The sequence below is a fragment of the Balaenoptera ricei genome, chromosome 18, assembly GCF_028023285.1.
Source record: "Balaenoptera ricei isolate mBalRic1 chromosome 18, mBalRic1.hap2, whole genome shotgun sequence".
In the NCBI taxonomy this organism is placed as follows: Eukaryota; Metazoa; Chordata; class Mammalia; order Artiodactyla; family Balaenopteridae; genus Balaenoptera; species Balaenoptera ricei.
The window spans coordinates 70,670,034-70,690,097 of record NC_082656.1 but is presented as its reverse complement, the minus strand read 5'-3'; the positions used below and the strand labels follow the sequence as shown (position 1 = coordinate 70,690,097).

At 41.9% G+C, this 20,064-nt stretch overlaps 1 protein-coding gene across 1 annotated transcript in view; it reads right to left on the bottom strand.

Annotated features, from left to right (window-relative positions):
* Window positions 1–4,288: 4,288 nt before the first annotated feature.
* HS6ST3 (heparan sulfate 6-O-sulfotransferase 3) overlaps window positions 4,289–20,064 on the bottom strand; it is a 648,331-nt gene continuing 632,555 nt past the window's right edge. The window contains exon 2 of the mRNA XM_059902804.1: window positions 4,289–5,060. Within this exon, the coding sequence (XP_059758787.1) occupies window positions 4,349–5,060 (712 nt within the window). The 3' untranslated portion in view covers window positions 4,289–4,348. The remainder of the gene's footprint in view (window positions 5,061–20,064) is intronic.

Genomic DNA, 20,064 nt, shown 5'->3' with positions numbered 1-20,064 from the left:
GGGTCTCTCCCTGGAGGCAGGGGGTTGAGAGCCAACTCTACCCACCTCCTTAGCACTTTCAAGTCACTGCAGTTCCATGAGAAGGTAAGAGAAGATATAAATCAATAAAGATTTAGATTTCATATTCTTGCTATTCTCAATCCCAATACTGATGATGGGCAGCATAAAGTAGTAGAAAATATGAAGTCAAAAGACTGGGGCTCTGAGCACCTGTCTTGTTAATAAGCTAGACTCTAGGAAATCGTTCAACATCCCTGAATCTCCACGTCAAACTACTGAATGGGATTAATGAATAGAGGTCTTATTTTACATGTAAGAATGTAGTAAAGATCAAATGAGATACTAGATGTAGAAATGTTTTGAAAAGCATTAAATACTATACAAAGTTACAAATTTCAATCTTAGCCTTTGCAAAATAGATGACGAAATAGATGACATTGAAAAGCACTTGAAATATTTTTCAGTTTCCTTTTGTGTCAGAGACTGAGAGTTTTGATCAGTATTAATTTTCACATTGTTTCTTTAATAATAGAACCCTTATATTTATCAAGGCACATCACAACCAATAATGATGACATTTCCTGGCCTTCTTTGTAGCTAGATGTATCTAATGGCTAGACTCTAGCCAATGAGATGTGACTGGAACTGATATGTACAACTTCTCTCCACTTCCTCTCGGCTGTCTTAAATAAAATTGAGATGGCAGGAACTGCAGTAGCCATGTCGGACCTTGAGTTGGAAGCTGCACATTAGTATGAAAGAGCAATGAGAGGGCCTGGGATTCTGGTAAGATCACACACCAGACCAGTTTGTCTTTTAACTGAGCAAGCAATTGCTTCAATCTTTTGAAATCACTATTATTTTGAGTTTCTCTGTTAAAGCAGCCAAAAAGGAATCCTACTTAATGGACTTGTATTTATTTTTTAATGATCTTTGCTCACCTCCTTGCTAGGTCTATCTGGTAGACCTTCTCCCCCATATTCATATGATCTCAAACCCTTGATCAAACCATTTCTGACAAAGTTACCTCCTTTAGAGGATAAGGAACAGATTTTTATAATTTTTAATAACATACGTGATAACCTTAACTGTTGCCTAACACTGATTGCTAATGTTAGCAATTATTAGAAAGAGTATTCAAATAATTCTCAGGGCAGGTTTTCTCTATTTGTCAGAAGTAGGTTGCCAAAAAGTTCAAAGGAGACAGACTATATAGTATGTATCTTAGTCCTTATTAATAATTTAAACACACACACACACAGACATCTTATCCCAGTGTGGTTACTGGAGTTGCCATTGCCAGAGAAGGAAAGGAAGGTCTATCTGGGAATTGTAGGAGTTGATAGGACATGGAACTTAGGGATTTTTTATTTATTTATTTATTTATTTATTTATTTATTTATTTATTTATTGCCTCTTCTTGGCTTTTAACACTAATGTATCTGGAATTGTTTTGCTTTTGGATCTTAAGGCTGCTGGCTTCCCATGGATACTTAGGCCCAGAGGCCTCCTGCTAACTGACACCCCTTCTCTGAGCTGAGCATCACTTGGCATGTAGGTGTGTAGCTGATTTTCAGAGAACAAACTGTGTCCCCCCCTCTTCATTGCTACCAACATAGGACCCCAGGGAGAGGATGAGTGCGCTGCTTTAGAATGAAATGATACGAGACAGGAAGCTCGTGCCGGTCTTTTTAATTTGCTCAGCACTGGCCTCGGGCCAATACAAAGAGCTGGTTTCTCCTCTGAACATCCTGATATCGGGTCTCCAGTGGAGCCCCATACATCACGCCTTCAGCAGCAAGGCCGAGGAAAGCCTTTTGATATAAATCCCGAGGTGCCTAAGGAACAGCGTGAAGTTAGCAGAGGCTGCCGCCAAGTCTCAGCTATGCATGAATTCCCTGCCAAAAATGGAAAGTGAGTTTAAAGGAAACAATCTGAACGCTTTCTAACTTGTTTTGATTTTCCACATGACAAAACACTGGATTGTTATTGTGCACGTGTGTATGCGTGTGTGTATTCGTGTGTCTGTTTCACAGTGGCAGTCAGAACGATAATTTGCAGCCCTGCCATTCTAAGCAGCATTAGATCCTAGCATCGAAATGGGAAGACAGAGAAAAAGCTGCTCACGAATCCCAGCTGCAATCCTCCTTCCCCCGCTACCTTAGGAACAAATCATCAGGAAGGGAAACGCTAATATTTTGTGAGCCTAATGTCTACCAACTAACAAGCGATAGTTACTCGGTCCCTTTAACTCACCCCATCTATGGCTCAAAAAGTACAATTGCCTATAACGTCATCAGTGTCTCAGCTCCTTGATGGGTCAGTGATTTGGAAGGGGCTGGTCTCACCCAAGGCAACATGGCTCTGGGTCCCTGCTGGCTTGGTGCTGTCACACCCACATGGGTTAGAGACAAACCCTTCTGGGCAATAACAGGCGGCTTCTAGCATGGTTGGCAGGAAGCTTTTATCCCATATGGAAAACATGATGGAGAAATAAAGAGCTTGCCCTTTGCAGTCAGCCAGACCCAGCTCACAACGCTTGAGGAAGCTATTTATTGTCTGTGGTCTCACTTTCCTCCTCTAATTGGGACTAATACTATCTATCTTCTTGTGACTAGATCTGAGGTATAAAAAAGGGTCTCCCAAAGTTTCTGGCACAAGGGAGGCCCCAGTGATGCCTTTCCCCCCCATGACAGATGAAGCCAAAGGTAGTGTAAGAAGTATCTAAGCCTCTTCTCCAGATCTCTCTTTGATGGACACACTGGGTTCCCCTCTGTGCAGGCGAGCAGTGAGTTGATTAACTCTCAACCCCAGAGAGAGTACTCTGGAGGCTGAGACGAGGCTTATGTAAAGCTGGCTTAAACATCAAACATGTTGGATATCAATGAAATAGGCTTTTCCATCTGATTTAAGGGGTTCACTCATTTTGCCTTCAGCTCCTTGAAGGGACTGATCAGATCAATCTGCTGTGAAACTTTCTGCTCACTCCAATCTCCTACTAAATGCTAGGCAAGGATTTTCTATTCCCTCTGCCATACGTCTCCCCTTATTACTCAAAAATGTTGTGTTATTGTAGTTGCGATTGGGAAAAGGTGAGAATAAGAAGCACTTAGCAATGCAGCACATTTTTCGGTCCTGTTGTAGCCACACTGTCACAACAGATAGAGATCATGTGAGGAGGAAGTGTTATCAGGCCAGAGACATTCGAGATAGCGGGAGGTAGAGTCTTTCTAAACTCCTGGGACAACCACCCCACTGTGTTCCATGTCTCATGGCCTAAATCAGTTATTTTTTAATTTAGTGACCTTGACTATATTTTGTATCCATGCTAGCTGAGTTCCTAGTCTTCAGGCCAAATTCTTTTCAAACGTCTTTTCCTCTGTGACAGCAGTGTTTCAAACTTGGTGGTACTGTACCAAAGAAGATGACTGCTCCACAGAGGTAAAACTCTGAAAGAGTCCTTAAAAAACTAAGGTTCTGTAGCCAGATTGGAAATGCTAGACATGTAGGTATCTTCCTGCTTTCCCCGCCCCGCCTTAATTTATCATTCATTCCTTACGCTGAAAATAAAAATTGGTAAATGGTGATCTCCGTAGGCATTCGTTAATAAGCACGTTTTCTCCCGAATGCCCCTACCAATGTTCATGTCTCTGAGGCATGCCTGTCCTGAATCTACTAGCCTTTCCTTAAAAGATGGGGAAGGAAGCACGGCTCAGGGCTAAGATGCAGGGGATGTGAGTCTCCAGTGATGGTCAGTAGCAGGGTAATCTTGTTGAAAAACAACCGAAACAACGAAACATGTTTACACTACTTCTGATTGAACCCACGTTCAAATAGAGTTCAAAGATGACAGCCAACGGCCAAGAGAGAGTTGGCGTTCAACCTCATCTAAAGGCTGAAAAAGCCTTCTCTTCCTCTCTCTTTAAACAGCAGTATTTCCATTAAAGAGGCAGTAGGAACAGATCAGTTTCAGCAGAACATCCAAGCCATGATTTGGCTTTTCATGTGTGCCCTGGTGGGTTCCAGTTGCCCAGACTATAACCTATGCTGCTGCTGCTGCAAATAAAAGATCCCAAGGACTCCTTCCTTTTCGGTGCTTCTCCCCTTGACCTTCTAAAGTGGTCTATTACTGGATGCATTCCTACCCTACTTCATATCACAGATCGAAAAATGTCAGGAGAAAAAGAACAAGACGGATCATCTCCAGCTGGATAAAGGTGAAGACAAAGCGGAAGCAGGGGTCCCAAGCAGGCCGCCTACAGCCAGCCAGCCGTCCTCGGCAGGGTCCCACATTCTCCAAGGCCGGGCAGGGCGCCCCCTCCCGCGGAGAGGAGGGGAGGGCAGGGGGTCACCATCTCACCACCTGGCTGGTGTAGTCCTCCGTGACTGCCCGCTCCGGGCTCCCGTCCTGTCTGTGGCCGGGACGGTGGCCCCTGTGCTCCCGCTGCAGCCGCCGCTTCTCGCGCCTCTTTAGCCGGTCCCTCCGGCGCTCCAGCTGCTTGGTACGGTGGTAGCGCTGCTGGAAGAGATCCTTCGCGTACGCGTAGAGCTGCACGTCCAAGAAGTTGAGCTCCTCGATGCGCTGGCGGGCGCCCTCGTTGATCTCCACGTTGGAAGCCCGCGTGACGTTGAACTGCGTGAAGGGGGAGATGAACTTGAGGTTGAATGTCCTCTCAAAGAGAAACTGCGTCTTCCGCTGGAACTCCGTGAGCCCGAAGAAGGCCATGTTCTTCAGGTTGCCCTTGGCGCTCTGCAGCAGGATGGCGTTCCGCTCGCTCTCGTTCATGAAAGTCAAGTTGTAGCAGCCCACCAGGCTGAGGTCGGCCAGCATGCGCACCTGGCGGTTGCTAGCCAGGTTGTAGGTGCAATCCATGAATTCCCGTAGGCTGACCCCAGACCAGTCGTCCCCGGGGTAGCAGGTAGGCAGCTCATTGGGGGTGGGGCTCCTCCCATCGCACATGTGGAGGGAGGTTTTCCACGTGGCCCCTCTCTGGACGTGTTTCCACTCGCTCAGGTACCGGGACACCGGATCCCGCAACATGGTGATGTAATAGAAATTCCTGGAAGAGATGAGACGAAGAGCGTCAGTCCGCCGTAGCTATAACCCTGGGACCCCGCGCCTCTGCAGCGTCTGTATCAGCATTGACTCAATGGGTTTTTCTGCCAGATGGTCACGTGAGAGAATATCTGCTTGGATTTGCACCTGTCGGGCCATGTTCCCCTATGTGCGTGTTTCTATAATATAAACACGCATGAATCGGTTTTCAGCACTATTTGCTGGGTTTTTTCTTTCTGCTCCAGGGTGGGGAGGGCCGGGGTTGGGGGAATCGATCAGCAATAATTCATTCAGCAATCATTCACTGTTCAATCACTACCAGCAATAACAATACCTTACATTAAGAGAACACGCCATGTTTATTGAACGTTATCACCCATCTGATATTTTATTTGATCCTTAAAAGGAACTTTCGTAGTAGACACAGGGGGACTATTTGATAGGGAAACAGTGCAAGGGGGTTAGAATGATTTACCCAAAGTCATGTGACTAGAAAGAGCAAAGCTGGAAGCCAAGTCTCCTTAGTCTTTCCTGTTCACCGGGGTGTCCTGGGTTAAGAGGTGGGTGGGGTAGGGGAAGGATGTGTTGTGTGTGGAGACTAATATTAACTGAGCACTTACTGTGTGCTAGAAACTGGGCTAGGTACTTTATGGATACTGGCACAGATAACCTTCAACATAACTTTGTAAAATGGGTTTTATCATGACTTTTTAAAAAAAAGCTGAGAACACAGAGACTGAGAAAGGTGAAAAATACAGCCCAAGATCCTACAGCAAATTAATACTTGATGCAAAAAAATTTAGGCCTATTTGATTCCAAAGCTTCTGTGCTTTCCTGGGCACCATATTGATATTTTAGAAACAAAAATGTAACTAATATTTATTGAATGCCTATTAATTGTCAGGTGTTGTGGTTATTATAATCATGGGTCTCATCTTATCTAATGGCATTTATTGGAACATTGAGAAGAGACACATTTTATAAATGGTTAGCTTCAGAACGATCAGGTAGAGATCAGGGCACCACTGGCTCAAAAGGGAAAGAGAGGTGTGAAGAGGCCAGAAGAGATTTGGAAAAGTCGACAGATAAAGACCCAGCAGTATATATATGTGTTAGCATACGGTATTTGTTTTTCTCTTTCTGACTTACTTCACTCTGTACGACAGTCTCTGGGTCCATCCACCTCACTACAAATAACTCAATTTCGTTTCTTTTTATGGCTGAGTAATATTCCATTGTATATATGTGCCACCACATCTTCTTTATCCATTCATCTGTCGATGGACACTTAGGTTGCTTCCATGTCCTGGCTATTGTAAATGGAGCTGCAGTGAACATTGTGGTACATGACTCTTTTTGAATTAGGGTTTTCTCAGGGTATATGCCCAGTAGTGGGATTGCTGGGTCGTATGGTAGTTCTATTTTTAGTTTTTTAAGGAACCTCCATACTGTTCTCCATAGTGGCTGTATCAATTTACATTCCCACCAACAGTGCAGGAAGGTTCCCTTTTCTCTACACCCTCTCCAGCATTTATTGTTTGTAGTTTTTTGATGATGGCCGTTCTGACAGGTGTGAGGTGATACCTCATTATGCTGCTAACACATATATATGGAATCTAAAAAAAAAAAAAAGGTTCTGAAGAACCTACGGGCAGGACAGGAATAAAGACGCAGATGTAGAGAATGGACTTGAGGACACAGGGAGGGGGAAGGTTAAGCTGGGACGAAGTGAGAGAGTAGCATGGACATATATACACTACCAAATGTAAAACAGATAGCTAGTGGGAAGCAGCCGCATAGCACAGGGAGATCAGCTCGGTGCTGTGTGACCACCTAGAGGGGTGGGATAGGGAGGGTGGGAGGGAGACGCAAGAGGGAGGAGATATGGGGATATATGTATATGTATAGCTGATTCACTTTGTTATACAGCAGAAACTAACACAACAATGTAAAGCAATTATACTCCAATAAAGATGTTTAAAAAAAAAAAAAAAAGACACAGCAGTAGGCATTAGAGGAAAGCAAACATTGATTCCAAGTAAGGAAAATCTTTCTCATCATTCGAGCAGCTGAAAATGGAATGGGCTGCCCACCCCATCTTTATCACCAGGAGTGACACTCAGGGTGCCCCTGGGCAGACAAAAATGGTCCTGAAAATTTCTGAAAAGAAGACCAGTCTTCCCTTGACAACCTAAACTGGAACGAAGAAAAAATGTATAGCTAGTAAAAGCAATGGCAAAAAAAAGGTATTTAAGGGTACACTCTTTTTCATGCTGCTTTTAAAAAGGAATTGATGAACTATAATATTTAAAACAATACATTTACTGTATTGAGTTATTTTGAATGTCTAGCCAGTTTTGAAATGTGCTAAAGAAAATTCAAAATCTTAAGTAACACTTGCTTCCCTTTAAATCAAGAGGAGGAATGTACTGAAACCGCCACAGAAAGGCCAGCCTGAGCCCTTGCTTTTGCCAATCACCATTTTACATTACTCTGTTGTCTTTCCCTGTGACAGAATGACAATTCCATCAGTGGAAGAAAATTTCCCAAAAGGTCAGTAGGGAAAGCAGAAAGTGACTGACATATTTCTGGGTTCCACAAGGAAATGTTGACAATAAAGTTTTTCTCAGAGTGGATATTACCATGGTTGAATATTATATGACATGACATTATTAATCCTGCTTTGGTCCTATGTTGAAACTTGTTCATGTTTCAATTCTACAGGCAGAGACTGATTTTTATTTCACAAAACAATTACATAATAAATATATAAACACAGTGATGATGATGATGGCTATAATGTAACTTAGGTGGGTTAAGGAAGACAAACACATCAGGACAGAATAATTTAAATCAGACAGATTTTTGAATGCTCAAATAAGATCACAAACAGGAAATCTGTAAGTTCCCTTGTTAATTGGACAAAACAGAAAACACAAAAAAGAGGATTTAAACAAAAAAGATGATGACTATCAATTGATAAGACTCAACCCCATTTATGTGTCTCAAATTTAGACACAATCCAGATTTTTTAAATAATCATAAGAGCTGGAGGATTTTAGGGCTGGGAATTACAACAGTTTGTGACATAAAGGGTTAACTGGAACTTGCTGCTGGAATCTGAGAGGCTTCGGTCTCACTTGGGAAAATTAATTGGCCATAGTGTTCCCTGTGCTTTCTTTGTGTTGGAATCCACCTGGTCTCAAAGCTAACTGAAACTGGCTTACACTTTAAAATGATCTTGGTTTCAAATTTAACTTTATTCAATGTAACACTGCATTTAACAAAGACTAGCTAAGTTGTAGAGTGCTGTTTACATGAGTAAAATAAGCCCCAGATGTCTGCAAGTTCTACTAGCCAAATAGGTTCAGGGGTCCATTTGTAACGAAAACTAACTCTGACATCAAGACACAAAAATGGACTAGTGCGACATTCATATTGATGAAGTACAAAGTTGTCCCATCTCGTGGATCTGGAACCAAGTGCCTAAGAGCATTTGGGTATTGCTTTAGTCAGACATATTCTCATGTATGTTTTATTTGTTTGTCTCGATCTTGCAAAGCAGTCAAAATAGAAAGCTAGAATAATAGTAAAAAGAAAATAGGGTTGAAGAACACCCAATTATTGAAGAAGAAAACACAATTTGATTCATTAAAAGCATTTTTTCTCATCTCTATTTTTTTCTCTACTTTCATTTGCTTCTCTCCTATCAGACAGAAAACTGCAAAAGTCATTGATGAAATGATGTCTACCTCCAGGCCACACGCCCAACCTTCATTGTGTACAAGCTTCACTCCAGTTTCATGACTCTCTTCCCTGTTCCCAAACAACGGAAACTCATTTTCTTCTGCTCCCATAACTCCCAATTTAGTTTCTAAGGAAAATTTTTTTTTTTTTTTTTTTAGAAATACAAAATATTTTATTTAAAAAAGTTTTTATTTTACATTGGGTTATAGTTGATTAACAGTGTTGTGTTAGTTTCAGGTATACGGCAAGGTGATCCAGTTATACGTATACATGTGCCTATTCTTTTTCAAATTTTTTTCCCATTTAGGTAATTACAGAATATTGAACAGAGTTCCCTGTGCTATACAGTCCTTGTTGATTATCTGTTTTGAAAACAGCAGTGTGTACATGTCAATCCCAAACTCCCAATCTATCCCAATCTAAGGAAAATTCTTAAAAATACTCTGAAATCTGCAACTTTCCTTTTCAAACGTTAATTGTTCAACAGCACAATGGAGGGTAAAACAGAGATCAGAGAAGAAGGACAAGCAGGTCTCAAGCAACGGCCATGTGGCCACATGTAGAGACTCTCATCAACACCGGTCCCTTTTAACTCAACCTCCTAAGCTGAGGCAGAGAGTCTCATCTGTTCCAACACTTGTCCTGGCAGTTAAACTTTCCCCAGATTTTGGAAACATTAATAAGCAAACTATTATTTCCTCCTTTCATCCATCCATTCACTCACCTGGTAATTCTCCAAACATTGATTGAACCCCTGGTATTTGCCACACACTGGGGCTAGGCAGTGGGGACCCCGAGATCACTAAGACATTGTCCTCAAGGAGATCTCAGGCACCCAGTGATTTTGGTAAAGTGGGAGAAATGCTAACCATCAAGTTAAGGGACTGTTCTGCCTGGACCTGAACGATCCCAAAGACGATAACTTTTTCTGTCTCAGGGACAGCGTGCTGCCAGCACATCTTCCATTTGCCACCTGCTTCATTGAGAGTTTGGGCGAATTCATTTACGAATGTCTGAAAAACAATTACAACTCTTCAGAATTGTTATTCTTGTGGCCTCAGGGTAATGATGGCAAAGCCCCGTGTACTCAGGGGCATTAGGGGACGGGGCATCTTGGTTAGTTCAATGATTATTTTAACTGATGATTATCATAGGGACCATCATGGCTTACGAAAGTACAAATACACGGAACACACACGTTTCAGTCTCTCACTCTGCAGTAAGGTAATCCTATTAGAAAATGCTAAACACAGCGCAAGGACATGACTGCCTTCCCTCAGTCTTTGCCTTTTCCTTCACTCATCTGCATCCCGCTCGTCTTTCCTGGCCCAGCTTAAGCCTCATCTCCATCTCCCCTGACCTTTCTGGCCTCGAGGATTTACTGCATCACTTACTGCGCTTTTAACGTGCATATGAAAGTCTTGGTCACATCTACCCTTTAAGTTGCTCTTTGACCACTGGACCTTAGGCCTGGTGTCCCATAGCACCTCCACAAATCCTACTCACTGCAGACATTCAATAAATGACGCCGTGGAAAAGAAATGACCTTCATACGAGATAAATGTGTTTTAATGACTAAGGCTAATATTGCCTTTGGTAAATAGGCCCTTCTTTTCTCCCCTAAAAACTAATCTGACGTTATTTTTGAATGTCCAAAATGTGTGAAAAGAATAAAAATACATATAATCTTCTAATACATCCATCATTCGATTGTGATGGCTGATATGCAGAGAGAGAGAGAGAGAGAGAGAGAGTCAATACAGACTTTGGGTAAAAAGCAGAATATTTCATACACCAGATAATTCATAGAAATGAGTTTTTTTAATGTTAAACTTAGTAGTTTTCTTCCCCTCTGCTTCAAGAACCTGTATTTCACCAAGCAGTTTATTGTATAATTGCTCATTTCTTTAATTAGCAAGTCATTTAATTAACACATGCTTATTGAGGGTTTGTTGTATGTAAGGAGCTGCTCTAGGAAATGTGGAGAATAAAAAAAAAATAGAATGTACTCAAGTATTGTAGGTGTAAACGTGGTAGATTAGAAAAAGAGGCATGGATTAGCAAGTCATGGAGGTAAGCAGTAGACAAAGAATATTTAAGAGAATATTTCAGAAGGTACAGAGAGCAGAGTGGCCTAATGAGACCAGGAAGTTCATGTTGTGCATTTCACTGGATGTTTGGTCAATAAATGAATGAATGAAAAGAGGGACATAAGCTAGAACAGGAGGCTGAGGCCAAATTGTCACGGGCTCTACATGCACCTGTGAATTGCTAAAATAGGAAAAGCGTTGATTTAGGAAGATTCATGGAGCAATAGAGTTTAGGATGGATAAAAGTAGGCAGAGACCAGGAGAGACGTTGGACAGCCATGGCGAGAGACCAGCAGGGAAGAACCCAGAACCGTGGGTACTGATGAGAAAGAATCAGAATTGAAGACCTATCACACACCCAACCTTCACCGTTTGCTCCTCTTCCTCACGGTCAGCTTCCTCTAAACTACCTTTTCCTCCTCCGTATTCCCTTCTTCCTTCTATCTAATCCTTCCCTTTCAATTCTGTGATGTAAAAGAGGCAGTGCTGGTATGCGCATCAGAACGGTGAAATGAGGCAGAGTACAAGTCCCTGGAATCACTGTGCCTGTGGTGATTAAAAGATATTCACTTCCATGAGGCTATAACATGCCTATCCAGTGAGAACATATTTGAAGGAACCTACAAGATGCCAGGTTCACAGGGAGGGTTGATAAGTATATTCCTTCCACCACCAGCTTACCTCTTGTAAAATCAAGTAACACAGTTAATATCTCCACAATCCACAGTTCGAGGCATTCCTAAAAACCAGTTCAACTAGAAACTCCTCCCATCAGCCTCCTTTGATGTCCTCGGCAGAAGGGATCCTCTCCCTCACCCCCACCTGCTGAAACATGTGCCGCTCATGCTTTTATCTTCATTCCGGGACCAGTGAATATCTTATCCCTTGAACTGGCTTTATGTCTTACTCACCCTTCAGCCTCCAGAGTATATGATACATCACCTTGTACATCATGGATGTTCAGTTGTTCAATGTTCATGGAATTAATAAATAGATACATTTTATCAGCCACTGTTTTAGGAATTCTCATGGTGATTGTCCCCAGGAAACTTCTGTTGGTGCCTTAGCCAACAGAATTAGCCCAGGCTAACGATTTCCCTTCGCCTAGACCTTGTGAAATGTATAGGAAGTAATCTCTCCTCCTTCCTCTTGCCCTGCAAACTTTGAAATGAGTTTTCTCTACATATAATCAAGTTTTGCCGAAGCTCAGCGTCTCACAAAGAACACCACGAGTGACTGTAAGGTGGCCTTGGGGGCATCTGAAGGAGCTCTTTGGTCCTCACCAGGGAGTAGGCACAGACAACCAGTCTATCTTAAACACAAGCTGATGTGCGCATTTTTAAAAAGTGAAACTTAGCTCTCCCTCCACCCTGCTGTATTGTGTGCAGGAGTCATTTTCCAAATTCTCAGAATGGAATTAATTTCTTGACTCTCTTTAGAGCTGCACACTCATTATGGGCTGCCCATTCTTCATTATCTCAGTAGAGTATTATCTGCACTATTCTGTATCTGATAGGGGGAATCACAGCACTTAGAGCTTGGCAATCAGACTGCCCTTTGACACAGTGATGAAAGGGCCTTTTATTCGAGCCTTGAAAACAAATTAAGGAATTTAAGAATGATGTTCTAAGCAAATGGGAAATTGGGGACGATGATTGTTAAGTGTTGTAATAAAGAACTTTCGGGGGCTGACAATGGTGTGTGTCAGAGCAATTGGTCCGAAGGATGTCTGGCATTGTGATGAGAAAATGGAAACATTCACATGTCCTTATCTTACTTCATCCAGAAACCCTGCATCTCCTACCAAGCTGCCGTCACCTCTTCCCTGACAGTGACTGACTTACAAAGCAGCCAGACCCTTTTGACTAAGGCATATTTTATCTTACTTATTACCCAGAGACCTTGACACTTTTCAGTTGGTAAGATATTGGGGCGAGGAAAGCCCATTGTGCTTCCCTCAGGAGGGGAGGGGCTCTGCATCCCTTTTCTTCCCTGTGTACCTGGTAACATTCAGGGGAGAATACTTTGGTTGTAGCTGGTCTTTTTTTTTAAATCATTAATCCCCACCCCCAAACCCCAGTGAGAAATGCAACACACTGTCATTATGGAAAATATGAGCAATGCAGAACCGTAAAAAAAGAAGAAGATGAAAATTACTTATAATTACTTCACTCGGATATAACCACAGTTAAATATCTATTTCTTTCTTTTACAGATTTGAGATCATACTGTACATTATATTTTTAACATGTATTTTAAACTTAAAAATACAAGGGGAATATATTTTCCATTTTATTTAGTGTTCTTCCTTAAGAGCATACTATTCCAATTATGGATGTCCCATAATTTATGTGCCCAATCTCCCAGTTTTGGACAATTTAGCTGATTCTGTTTGCAGTGGGGGCTACTATGAACAATAATCTGATGAACATCCTAAGCCATAAATATTTGTGCAGTGAATAAATGGCTAGGAACAGAATTTCTGAGTCAAGAGAATTGCCCTCATTTCACCATCACAATGCCGAAATATAGCCGACCACAGTCAGCATAGGTGAGGACAGGGCCCTTCCATGAGGCCTGACATCTTTGGGTGTCAGGAAACAAGTCTACTTGAAAGTCAAGGGAAGGCCATGAAACAGACTCCTGGCTCTCCCTCCTCCCAGCTGGACCAGGAAGATGCCCTGTTCAGATCATGAGCCTAAGATGGACATTCCAGGACAGCCAGGTGGGGTTTGTGACATGGTGGTGAGGAAACATACTTCCTAAAAGATTTGTTTATTTTACACTTAATGAGTAGCTGGAATATCAAATTAGAGGCTAAACATTTGTGGAATCAAATCCCACTCATCCACACTGCAGCTATATTAAAGCCGACATGTAGATCAGAAAGAGGGAAGTGCCTCACCTGATTATATTCAGTGCCGGTCCTCACAGAAACAGCCTCTTGAGATGGAGCTTTTCTGCAAGTCTAGGTATCAGCTAACTTTAATAATGGGAAGCTGCACATGTTACTAAACCAACCAAACAAAAGCAAGAAATAGAGGTTTCCGGATGATACTGGTCATTTCTCCGTGAGGAGCAGTCCACCCCCCAAATTCCCCAGAGGAAGAAGTTGTATTTATCAATAAGATAACATTTTAAATCTTGTCACATTGCTTCTTAATATTGACACAAATCCTAGGTGCCTCAGACTCACAAAAATGCCATGATTTTCAGGTGGTTGTCATGTTTGCTTTCAGTTTCCCCCAAGCGGCTGCTACAAGAATAAATTTCAGGAAATGCATGTTCCAGGGACGTGTTTCTGCTGGCTTGCTGAGTACAGTTCCTCCCAGTACAGTTTCAAATGTGCCAGGGAGGGTCCTGCTCGCATGCATTATTCAGGGACTTCTGTGATTATTTGGTTCAGAGGCGCCCTGCTTTGCGTTGCCGCGCTGGGACTTGGGCACGAGGACGTTTCCAGGCGCTCTGCTCTGCAAAGCTGTGGTTTATGCAATCGGGCATCCACCTGAAGCCTGGAGCCGCCCCAGAGCGAGATAAGGCCCAATTCAATCTCACTCACAGCTCTACTCCCAGCCAGGCAAAGCAGAACACCAGATAGTACACTCAGATGGCGTTATTAGGCCATGCGTGTTCAGTCGTGCTCGCTCCTTAGCTAATTTCTCAGGCGCTGCTTTTTGGGAATGTGAGAATTACAGGGTAGAAGCTAGGAGGTGTCTTCATTGCCATTGTTTTGTAGTAGCCAATTTGCAAAGGAAAAGAAGTCAATCAGGGTATTCAAGGACAAGGTACATGTTTTGATATTTAGGCTTATACCTGACAGCTTTATTTATTTATTTATTTATTTTGTCCTTGGTGCCCAGCATGGCGTTCAAGGCCTTTTTTTTTTTTTTTAAATTATTATTATTTTTTTTAATGCTATTCTTGTCTGCTTACATTCTTTTTATTTATGTATGTATGGCTGTGTTGGGTCTTCGTTTCTGTGCGAGGGCTTTCTCTAGTTGTGGCGAGCGGGGGCCACTCTTCATCGCGGTGCGCGGGCCTCTCACCATCGCGGCCTCTCTTGTTGCGGAGCACAGGCTCCGGACGCGCAGGCTCAGTAATTGTGGCTCACGGGCCGAGTTGCTCCGCGGCACGTGGGATCTTCCCAGACCAGGGCTCGAACCCGCGTCCCCTGCATTGGCAGGCAGATTCTCAATCACTGCGCCACCAGGGAAGCCCTACCTGACAGCTTTGATACAGGTTTTCCTAAAACATCACAAAACTGAAAAATAAATCTTCTGTGTCCAGATTTTGCCATATTCTTCCATGAAAGATTCTTTTGTGTTAGGAGTTTCCTAGATTCTGCTATCAGGACTGGGCAATCATTTTAGCCTATTCAACAAAATACTTAAGAGATTCCCCACCTGATTCCAATCCTTGCCAGTTCTCAAAGAAAGAGTGCCTTGAAGGTCATCCCCCAAGCAATGATTAAAAGCAAGCTAACTTAAAATATGGAAAGTTCCATGTGAAAGATAAATGGATATTAATAGCAATAATAATAATGGCTAACATTTACTGAGTACATATTGTGTCCAAGTACAGTTCTAAATGCCTTAGTTATTAAAACAAAAATTGAAATTTTTATTGAATTTTTAAATTCAGTGTATTTATTGAAAGAAAAATTGGTACTAATAGCAATAATAATAATGGCTAACATTTACTGAGTGCATACTATGTCCAAGTACAGTTCTAAGTACTCCCACTAATCAATTTGGTCATCAAAATAACCCTTTGAGTTACATAGGCTTTTAGATGATATCTGAAATTTCACAAAGTGATGAGAGTTCCCACAGTCTCTTCCATCATCTTGTAAGTGGCAGGCTGTCTTAGAGATACTTTGCGACTTACTGCTGCAGTGGTCCAGGCTTTTGTTGAACTCAAAGCTCCAGAAGCAAAATAAGCATCTCAGGGTGAGGGATTTGTGTTTGCCTGTGGGTCGATGGGAGTGAGGCAGCACATTGCAGGGGCTGGGGAGGCAGGGGTACCTGTCCCCTCTCAGGGTCAGAGGCTCTCTTAGATACTTAGAACTTGGCAAAAGTCCTAAACACAGTTTTCCTGAGCTCCCTCACAACTACATAACAAATTCACACTTGAGGAAAGGGTGTTAGAGACAAGTGGGAATTACTGCAGTTCCATGCGTTTTTAAACACTCCCAAGTAACCTGGAAGCCAAAAGCTGTAGTCATATCAGGACAATGAAGGGTGGTTAGAAATAGCGACACAAGGGAATTCAGATAAAGCCAAACCTCACGCAATGCCATAATTCTGTTTCTGGTTTTAAAATAGGTCTTTTTAAACACAATGCTACAAAGACTCAGAAATGTGTCCCAGAAAGGTTACTGGATCCTGAAGTTGGCTGTTCTGATGCCTTTATTCAGGAAGAGAAGATTCAAGGAAAATGCAAGTCAAGCTCTACCATTCGAATGGAGCGTGAACACAAAACTTCAGACATGTTGGGAACAACACCTAAGGTGCTGTGGAAAGAAAATAAGTTTAAAGTTAGAAAGATCTGGGTTTCAATGTCAGGTCCATCTCACATTTGGTGTGAGCTGGTTAGCTTGTATGACCTCTGGGAGCCCGAGTTTCCTCATCTAAATAGCCAGGGTATAAATGCTTACTTCATAGGGTTGTGGGAATTAATGACTAAACTAATGACCATAACGGGTCCAGCAGTAGCTGAGAAGCAGACCCTCAACATACGGCACACCATCCACTTCAAGAATTTCCCTTCCTCCATGAATGTCAGAGCCTCAGAAACTACCCAATACAGTGACATTTTAAATATTAAACAAGCTGTGTTAATAATTTAAAAAAAACAGCTGATAGTGCCTTTCTATTTGTATAACATACTTAATGGTTTTCAAAACACTTTCCTCATCCATTATTTCACTTGATTCTCAGTACAAAATCATTTCAGAGGCAGAATTTACAGATGAAGGAACTGATGCTCACAGATCTGAAAGGATGTTCCTGAGATCAAACAACTAGTGAAGCTGAGACTTTTCTTTTTCTTCTTCAGCTACTAGACTAGTTTATTTGTTTCTCTAAAAATATCTGTTGATTATGTATTTGATGCCAAACACTATGTTAGATTCTCGGGGTATAATGGTACACAAGACACAGCCTGACCGCAAGAGCTGACTGTGGAGTCGTCTGATTTTGCCCAAATGTAGTTAAGATTTAGAAAGAAAACATGTCATTAGCTCATTATTCTACATTTGGGGTTTCACTGGTTTGTACATGAGCTCATTTTCTCCTTGAAACCCACTGAAAAGGGGGACCCAGAAGAAATAGCCAGAAATGCCAGGATATGGATACACCTTCAGGTAGCATTTAAAGTTGTGGAGAATAATCATTCTGAAATAATAAACTCTTGTTTCTACAGAGGCAGTGCTGTGGACTTCAATCTGGAGGCACTAATATCTGGTGGTTTGTCCCTTTGTGGTGCCATAGCCATTGGTGATCATTCGTTAGAGGACTGCAAAATGGTGACAGTCTAATACCATCCTTTCTTCTTCAGTTATCAGCTGCCATGCTTCTATGAAGACAAACTTCCCCCTATCAACTATTTGATACTCCAAGGTAGATGAATGTTTGACTCATTCTATTTACTGGTTTTCAAAATAACAATTTGCTTTCCTAGAATCCTCCAAAGGGGTTTTTGTTGATGTTTGTTTGTTTTTATATCATTACGAGCTCATGCATCTAAACGTATAGAATGAGTTTCAATACATTGCAGTCATTTTCCCTACTGATGTTCAAATTATCTAGTTTTTGGCCAGTAGGAGCTTATTTAGATGGAACCTGGGTCCTTTTGATGCAATCCTTGTAGATTTATGCATATTCTTAAAGGATCTTGCCCAAAAGATCAAGAAAGATGGTGTTAGAGCTTGAATTTTCTTCAGTTCCTTAAGAATAAAGTGATCTCTTGGCCAGTGTTACCTGCACACCACAGTCTTCTTTTTCACTCCTACCAAGCCATGTAACTGCAGTTTGTGCTAATTACACCTGTGCATTGAAGGGGAAATAGACTAGACACCATCTTTAACTCTCATAGGTTCTATCGAGGCCCAAACACCAGAGGTTTTCTCTTTCATTTTTCCTTTTCTTTTTCTTCTTAAGCTCACATGCATGACATTTTCCTTGGTGCTAGGAATAAAAGGCAAGGCTAGTGATTCATCTGTGACCAGATGCCAATGTCACTCCACACACTAATCTAGGAGAAACCAAATTATGCTGGAAGTAACTCGGAGCCCTAATCAGGTTCTCTCCAAAATCCACTTATTCACAATAAGAGCCCGAGTTCCTTCCAGAAGCCCAGCTTACCACATGGACACTCAATGACATCTTTCAGCTGCAGTGGGTTCCGAAGCACAGCTGTAATTCTGCCTAATTAATAATGCAATGACAGAAATTTAGAAAAATATATGCACAATAGTTTAAATCTCCCAGAAAAAAAATCAATCGGTCTGTCTAAACTTTGCCTTGGGTGTTCCCTTCATCAATTCAAGTGTGAATCACAGTGACCTGAAGTTGCAAATATTTTTCTTGAGGCGTGATTGAAGCATCAGACAGGTACTAGCTTTCAGTATTCATAGAGATTTTAAAACACTCAAACAAGGATACTTATTTTCCCACTTTCCTCTGCTATATGTAAATCAGAGATAATAAGCTTTAAGATGTTCAAAATAATGTAGCTTGGGGCTGTGCTAGAGATGGCATCTACCTTTGGGCAATCAATACCTGGATTAAAAATAAAGGGGAGGCATCCCTTAAGAAATGGAATAATGCAACTGCAATTCCCTTGTTTTGTGAACTTTCCCAAACATGTCCCCTCTGCATTTACTATTTCTCTTGGTGATAAGAATCTAAGTTTAATAATCATAAAAGAGAAGTAGCCTGTCCTTTTACAATTGACACCAGCTACCATCTCTGCATCCTCCATTGAAATGATGTGGAATATGCTGATGTTAATCTAAAATTAAAAAAATTCAAAACCCTAAAGCAAGCAAACAAATGTAACCGAGAAGAAAGGCGAAAAAATGAACAAAAACGGCAACAAAAAACCAGCTCAAAGCTTTTCATCTGTTTTCAGGTTAGGTTTATGCTAGCCACAAGGGGGCCCTCAAATCTTTCCAAGCACAAGGTAAGTGCAAGGTAAGTGCAAGAGCTGTTTTCCTAGTAATTAATTTCCACAAATCAATATTACCTATTAATGTACATTACAGAGACAAGCTATAGACTTCTGACACTTTACACTCAAGTTAAAGAGAGACTTTCTTATAAAAATTCTAGGTGCCCCGCAGTGATCGTAAGTCAAAACCGAAATGAGTTGCACCTGTGATTTCCTGTGTCTGCTCTAGCATAAAAATTTCCAACACTGCAAATTTCATCAAAGGTTAAAACTGAATTTGAAGCACTGTGTATATAACGGAATACATTGACCTCCAATGGATTTTAAAGGCTATTCTGCCTCCTTCTGCCACATCACGCCCCCCCAAAACAGCCACGGAGGCTGACACACAGAAGTTAAAATGCAGTGACCCTCTCTTGGGGCAGTGGGAAGTTGCTGGAGCCATTAGCTCTGGAGGTTTTCAACTCACGCTGAGAGCTTGATGGTGTTGATGGTGTTTACAGCCTGTACCACAAAAGACACTTGGAAGAAAGAAGGGATTTTAATTTTCTGTTCAAGCTAGAAGATAGGGCAGAATAGTATAGTATATATAATAGATAGTGCTGCACACAGGCAGAATGGAAGGTTTCATCAATTAAGGACAGACTGGAAACGTAGCTTTCTCCAAAGCTCCAGCAGAAGAGAGAATACCACCTGTCACCCCCTACCACAGGGAAACTACGGGAACAGAACAGAAGCACTCCCAGAACATTCCATCAGGTTAGCTAACTATCACAATCACCTTGTACAAACTCAGAAAGCCCCTCTGAGCTTTGACATGAAATGACTCTTTGCTGACTGCCTTTTCTCTAATGGTAAAATAATCCCAAAGAAAGGTAAGGCTTGCTAACCGTTCTATTGTCATAGGGCAGGAGTGCTCCCGTGGCATTGCGGGGCTGTGGTCCTTCTTTTAGACAGCTTGCTGTCCTGGACCTCAGCACCAGGAGCAGGGCTGAGGAA